Source organism: Rhipicephalus microplus, chromosome 9 (genome assembly GCF_043290135.1).
Source record: "Rhipicephalus microplus isolate Deutch F79 chromosome 9, USDA_Rmic, whole genome shotgun sequence".
In the NCBI taxonomy this organism is placed as follows: Eukaryota; Metazoa; Arthropoda; class Arachnida; order Ixodida; family Ixodidae; genus Rhipicephalus; species Rhipicephalus microplus.
The window spans coordinates 80,108,940-80,116,450 of record NC_134708.1 but is presented as its reverse complement, the minus strand read 5'-3'; the positions used below and the strand labels follow the sequence as shown (position 1 = coordinate 80,116,450).

Genomic DNA, 7,511 nt, shown 5'->3' with positions numbered 1-7,511 from the left:
TACTACCTGCCGTTACTACTTGGGTATTGGATGTTGTGACAGCACTTTACTACCCAAAAAGTTAGTAAGTAGCACTACCTTTGTTATGATATTAGCGAAAGGTGTTGCGATGCAGCGATACTTGTGAAACTGCGTCATGCTCTGCCAAGCTCCGCACGGTGTGTCTCGGGCGTACGACGCAGATATCTCGCATGGAAAGGGCGGCTCCCCTCTCTTGGTTCCAACAGAGACAAGGCATGAAAACCCGGAAAGAATTGAAGGAAATAAGACCTTTGTGGTGTACTAACTTTATTCTTGTTCGCGGGATTGAATCCCGGCTGTGGCGGCTGCATTTCCGATGGAGGCGGAAATGTAGGTCCGTGTGCTCAGATTTGGGTGCACGTTAAAGAGCCCCAGGTGGTCGAAATTTCCGAAGCCGTCCACTACGGCGTCTCTCATAATCTTATGGTGGTTTTGGGACGTTAAACCCCACATATCAATCAAATTAACTTTATTCTTGTTCGCGTGTTTGCATGCCTTGTCGCTTTTGGAATGAATACGCACCAACAAGCACCATTATTTGAAATTGCAGGTTGTTGAGGTTAACATTACGAGTTTTTATCAGGGCACTTCTTTCCCTTTTAGCAGGGATTGGCCATCGAGTGATGTCCGATATGAGGCATTTTCATCGTTTCGTATATGAGTAGTTGCGTGGATGCACAAAAAAAAAGAACGGGCGCGATTGTGATAAGAGCTTTGTTGCCGCCGCGGCTTTGCGATAGCGACGCCGTATCAGCGTTATACGACAGAGGAATGGTAACGCGAACGAACCTGTTTTCTGGATTCGCTTCGCTTCTGTAGCTCACACAGTGCGGGCCCCGGAAGAAATCAACGCGCTCTTTTCACGCGCAGTCACACGATAGACTTCCATCAATGACGAAAAACTCATAAAGCAGTTAGATTTTTTTTTTGAAGTAGTTCCACTAGTGGCATTGCTGCAAAAAGCCAGTGCGCTTTCCGGCACACCTGATAATCGTGTTTTTTTTTTTCGCAAGTGTTATCTCTGGCGAACAACGAGCAATTGCTGTTTGATGAGTGAATTATGAGTGTAGAAGCTGCGCCAAGTTGTGCTTTATTTGTAGAAGAGCCAGCACTCCCGGGCAGGATACGTATTCTGAAAGCGGATCGCCATCTCGAGGTGGGTGTTATAATTAACAAGTGCTAGCCTAACCGCAGCACGGGTCACTCGGAATCAGCCTTGTTACAGAGTAGTTATTGTTTTTGTTTCGCTTGCTTTATGATTGAGTGGTAATGTGAAATTTTCAGCCAAGTTGTTGGACACTAGCCATATATGCGTCCACATTTTTTCGATGTAGCTCCTTCCGGGTGGTTTAATTTAGATAGAGTCATGCTACCATGGCTGTGTTCATGATCGTGTCAGCAGCGAATGGAGTCAAAGCTGCTACAAGTGGCGGATTAAATTTCATCGTGTGCCTTCAGAACTAGGTAGTCGTGATACATGAGTGTGCATTGGCAGTCATTGTTTCTTCAACAATCATGTTTATACAGGAGCCCATGTGGTGCTCAGAACTTTGGTTTTGACATAAGACGTAAAACATGGTCGCAATGCTGTATTTATTAGAATTGGTGGAATAGAAGTTTATTTTTATTCTCCTACTTCTGAGAATGCGGCATTTGATTAATAATTACTTTTTCTCCTGGTCCCAGGAAGTTTGAATTCAGAAGCTTTTACTCTGTGGACAATATCAACAATTTGACCGGTAACTAATCTGTCTTTGTTTGTGGATTGAGGAAGGTGGTGTCATTCGTTTTACAGTGGCATGCTACTACGTGGTACATTCCTAGTGACCCTGCTGGGTTGCTGTGCAGCCTTGGGAGTGGTGTTGACGACATACGAGGAAGACAACTTAGTGGTTGACATTGTCAATGCACCAGCAAACTCAATTATGTTTCTGGTACGGCTTCCTTCGGACGGCACCGGTTGTATGGACACAGAAGCTGCAACTGTAGAACAAGAGCTTGTGATCCAAGTGAGTGGCGTGAAAATAATCTTATCAAACGGTTGACTATGCTGTTTGAAATGAGAAGCAATATCTAGCTGTAGTGGAAATCTCCATGAAGTGTTTTGATAAGTTTTTGAAATACCAGAACAGAAACGTTAATTATAAGTCCATCTGGTTGGGCCATCTACTTCCACAGGAACTCGGTGACTAGTGTCGCCACGAGTAGACAGGGCTTTTTAAAGCTCTTGCACCATGCGTAACAGTGTTTAGCTATGCTATGTCATCTAAGAGTGAAGGGGTCTTGAGGGCGCAAATGAAGATGCAGACCCCCTGGTGGATGCCACCTTAAAGGGCCCGTAAACCACCTCCAATATTATTTCAAGCATTTCAAGTAAACACGTGCATGTTCGGAATTGTGTCGCGATCAACGCTCCTGCACGTGGCAGCGCTACGAGCCGCCGGCGCGCCACAAATACCAAGAAACAATCCCTCCTCCTTTCCAGGCCTTTCGGGCCTCCGCGTGACGCGCCGTGCAACATCTCTGGCGCACCCAGTCATATATGCCAAATATGCTGTCGAGCAAGAGCGTACGACTTCCGGTCAGTCTGCAAGCAGCTTTCCCCGCTGCTTGTTGTTCGTCGTGTTGCCTGCGTGCGCGTCAGGTGCGTGGCACGGCGTGTCACCGTAAGGGTCCATCGCGTTGGCAATCCTTTGAAGGCATGTGCGCAGCGCAGCTAAGTTCTATACCGGCACGATTACGGCAGCCACGGTTCGCCAACAAGCACGCAACTGACGGAAGGAAGGAAGGAAGTATGTTTATTTACAGAAAGGCAGAGAGGTCGGCCTGAGCGATAGTTTGCTCTAGCCTGCTACTCTACACTGGGGGAAGGGAAAGGGGAAAAGAAAGATTGATTGATTTATTTGTGGGGTTTAACGTCCCAAAACCACCATATGATTATGAGAGACGCCGTAGTGGAGGGCTCCGGAAATTTTGACCACCTGGGGTTCTTTAACGTGCACCCAAATCTGAGCACACGGGCCTACAACATTTCCGCCTCCATCGGAAATGCAGCCGCCGCAGCCGGGATTTGAACCCGCGACCTGGAAAAGAAAGATTAATGGATGATGATGGTGAGATAGAGAGGTGAGTATGTAGTGTTCTTTCTAGCTGAGACACATTTTAGAGCCGCGCACATAGTCCAGTTGTTTCTAAAAAGGTAATAACTGCTCTTGTGACCGCAGTTGCACTGTTGGTGTCTGGCCAAGGGCCCAACATGGTCTCATCAGTTAATGACCTACTGCGATATTGTTCGGTAGAAGAAATCAGTGTTTGTCGTTCATGTGCGTATGCTGGGCGGAGTCGACGGTTAAAGTCGTGGCGACCGGAAGTAGACGGTGTTTGAAGCAGTGCGTCAGATATGACATATATTGGCAGGGGTGTTCGGTGAGAGGAAAAAACGGCGTGGGAGAGGACGCCAGTGGAGGGAAGCGTAGGAAAGAGCGAAAGGTGTGGTCGTCACGGTTTCGATAATCAAACGCGTCTAACTCCGCTATTACAGCACCGCTTCAAAAAATTCTTGTGGTTGCGTGTTCGTCGTACACTTGTGCACAATTTCCCTACAACAGCTGCATTTCGACATCTGGGTGGTTTACGGGCACTTTAATAACTGTTTCACCTTGACAGCGCACCAGAGTTTCATACCCGCCTTTTCCTACCCTAGTCATCTTTCTTTCGCTCTGCTTAATTCCTGGCCGCTGGGGTTACTCTTCTGTAGGCGATCACTTGATTAAATGATCCTTTGTGTCACGAAACAGTGCATATTCTTACAGTATGTTCTTTGCAGCAACACGAGAGAGGTTAAGACTGACGGGTTTTCGGCAGTGTTGCCCAGATCTCTTTGCAGTGGCTCATCTGACACGCCTGTCTCACACATGAGGTTTAATATGTTGCTGAAGCTGTGCAGGAGTTTTGTCAGCGAAATTTGAACTACGCTTATATCGTGGTCAGTTTTCGTGGTTGTAAATCTTCGTGCAAGACAAGTGCGAGCCAGCGTGTTAGGCATCGAAACTTTCTGCAATTCAAATACCACAAACCAAGGAAAATCAAGTAGAAAATGACCCGGCACAATATATTGAGAACCATACAACGGTGTTTGTTGTTTGTGTAGTAACATCTTCATGTATTACTTAACCTAAAAAAATCAGCCGCGTATCTGCATGCCTTGCTGCAAAAGTCATCGAAAGACAATAGTTTTCCGTCTGAAGGGTCTTCTTGAGATAACTCTTCAGTCACGAATTAAAATGCGCTTTCAGAAACGCGTCAAGTTCGTGTGGCATAATTCTAAAGCACTCAGTCCTACATTCCAAGTAAGGAAATGAAGGGAAGTGTTGTTCCCTGTGAGTTTTGGAGGTTATTGGTAATAAGTGTGTCACTTATCTAATTATTCTGTTCCCAGTCAGCGTCATTACTTGCATGAAAATAATTCGCTTTTAGATCCAAAACGCATGCACAGTTTGTTGTTTGGATGTACTTGTTTCGAGTGAAGAAAAAATAATTTTCACGTTGATCTTGGAATGCGTCATGTCGAACAATCGTCGAGTATGGTAGTGCATCCGATAAAGAGGTCATCTGCAGCAATACGCAGCATAAGGAAGGTAAATTATTGGCAGTTGTCCACTGAGGAGGCCTGCACAAATGTGCGCACTAAGTTTTAAGCCACTTGATAAAACAAGCGGTGTGTGACGTGCAATTGAAGTTATCGTCTGCTTGTGCACACTGTGACTGAATGGGATAAGGACGCCATCTGGCCGCAATGTCCGGAAACAGGCGATTGTAAAAACCAAGGACCACCGCCAGGTAGCAGACCCATGTCGTCAGCAATAGGGTGCCTTGATGCCCGCGCGCTCCGCTGAGGGTGAGGACAGCCGCGTCGTCTGCTACGACCGCCGCCATTGCGCCTCCCCACCACAACTCGACCGTATGCGAAGTCCGCTACGCAACGCTCGTGTGGTGCCCTGATACGCCCGGAAACATGTGCAAGCTAGCGAGCTTTTCTTCTTTTAGAGTTAATTTTGCCTGAATGCATGCAGGGAGCGCATATTTCATGTAAGCGCTATTTATGCGCTTACATGAAATTTTATTTATGCGCTAGAGGCAGACACTGACTTTTTCATGTTGAAAACCAATCCCTATATACGCTGGTTACCACAGAGGGGATTCTAAATCTATATCGGTGGTGTCGTTTATATGCTTTCTTTGATAGTGTTAATTATTATCTGAGGCTTTTAGGTTCTAAAATGACGCCTGATTGCAGGACTGCAGCAATTTTGACAATCCGTTTTTTTTTTTTTTGCCTGCACTGACACAGTACATGGGTGTCGTCTGGTGTTTTACGTTATTCAAAATGAGACCACCGTGGCCTAGATCGAAAGCGCGAGCCTCGCGTCAGCAACCGAGCACCTGAATGGGAAAAAATTTGAACTGCACACATTCTTACAAGGGTCATCACACCAGCATAGAAGGCGTACCTAAACCGAGGAAAAGATCGTAGAAAGAAAGAACCTGCGTGGCTTTGTAATGGTTTGGGCGCTCGAACGGTCGGTAATCAAATTCCGGCCGCAGTGGCCCCACTTCAATGGAGATGAAATGCCGGAGTTCTTAAACTTAGGTGCAAGTTACATAAAAACACCTGTGTCAAAATTTCCGAAGTCCTCCAATGTATACAGCGTCTCTCGTGATCATATGGTGATTCCGGAACGTACACACACTCTTTTAACTTCAGTGGGTACGACACCGCCGCTGCGCAAAGCTTTATTCCCACAAATGAATATTACGAAAAAAAAACAAGGATATCATCTGCAAAGAAACACGTGTAATGTATAATTAATAATAAAGTTCTCATCGCACATAGTGAAACCAAGAATGAAGGGCAGATACAGTACCAACCAAGAGCAGCAAGCAATGTTTACGAAGTGAAATACGCGATTCATGCACACGAGAATCAAGCATACAGCCGTCAGCGTGTCTGTTGCTTACACGAAATTGGTGCCGGTACAAATTATGCATGCGGAATACGGGCTGGAAACTTACGCTGTGAAGGGATGATCTGTTTGTCGGATGCCACTTGTCATGTTTGATTTCATCTGTTGAAAAGGCCTTCATTTCGGGTCTCTTAGGAAACGATACAGCTTCCAGAGTTTTTGCAATGATTAGTGCCATGCGGCACGCAATACCCGCTACGGTGACAGTAGCGAGCGCATTAAACCGGAGAAAAGCGAGCGCCAGCACAATTATTCGGGCGCACCGAACACGCAGAAGTGACTGAGTGGAGTCAAAATGGCGGCCATGCCGCCGCTAAGGCCGAGGAGGCGGCACCTGCCCTTACAAAGACTGACACCACTCTAAGCGGGGCGCGTGCATCGAGGCACTCTAGTCAGCAAAGCGTTTCTTGGTGCGCAGCGTAAGAAACGCCCGCTCTTTCATGCATAGCGTCGCATTTTCAGAGCAGTCTCAGAAATACTGGGATGTTTAGAATTACGTATCTATGTAGTTTTCAGTAAAGCAACACAATTGATGCTGTGTCTCAGATATGCGTTATAGCTGCTTTTTTATTGACAATGATCACAAGTATGAACGCAGCCACTGGATCAAGATGACTGGGCGTTCAGCAAATGCTTCAACCTGAGCCGAGTGGCTTAATCATGTAGTCGTGTCACACACAGACAGGCCAAAACATCTGCGTTCAAGTATCGCAAAATCGACTATCATCTTTAAAGAAGAAAGTCAAATGTAAATTTTTACTCGAAGTATCACTAGCTCTTACAGTGTGGTACCTGCAGTGTAAAACGAAGCATATACAGTGACAACATTATTATTCATGGACATTCTTGGAGATCACCAACTTCTAAAAATTTTAAATAACCCTCTGATTCATTTTCTTTTATATTATTTTTCACTTTTTTCTATCACGACTTCTGCACAGGGAGGTGTTAAGCTTTGTATTAAGAAGTGAAAGCATTCTATCGAAATTTTATTGCTAAGAGTACAGAATTGCTATACTTTTGCCATATCCCATCCATCTTTCGTGCAATGATGTGCAGATAAAGAAAAGCCACTTTTTTCCGCCCCAACGATTCGGGCTTCTGTCCATGACATGGTTGCAGTTTTTAAGCATCGTGCGTTGACAGGCATGTGACGTTTTACAAAGTGCATTGTGTTCGAAGGGCATTTGGCTCAATGCACTGCTCAAGTACGTATGTTGTTTAGGCGTTGCAACACAATCATAACGGTTCTGTCTGCGTACATTTTGAACATTTGAAAAGTGAAGTGTTCAAATTGCGCGACTTTAAGTAGTTTATAATCATGTTCATTCATTGTCATTCACACATTCTCTTCATTTACCACTGTTCATTTATTCATGCCTTATGTCCACTTTTCTGAACTATCACGTATTCCTGTCATTTTCTCATCGGCTAAGATTTTCACCAACCGTAGCTATAAAAAGAGCT

General features: G+C 45.4%; 1 protein-coding gene across 1 annotated transcript in view; it reads left to right on the top strand.

The window, feature by feature from the left end:
- Nucleotides 1-822: 822 nt before the first annotated feature.
- The window catches only part of LOC142771377 (uncharacterized), a 75,871-nt gene continuing 69,182 nt past the window's right edge, over nt 823-7,511 (top strand). Inside the window, exons 1-2 of the mRNA XM_075872856.1 lie at nt 823-1,177; nt 1,817-2,030. Of these exons, the coding sequence (XP_075728971.1) occupies nt 1,821-2,030 (210 nt within the window). The 5' untranslated portion in view covers nt 823-1,177; nt 1,817-1,820. The remainder of the gene's footprint in view (nt 1,178-1,816; nt 2,031-7,511) is intronic.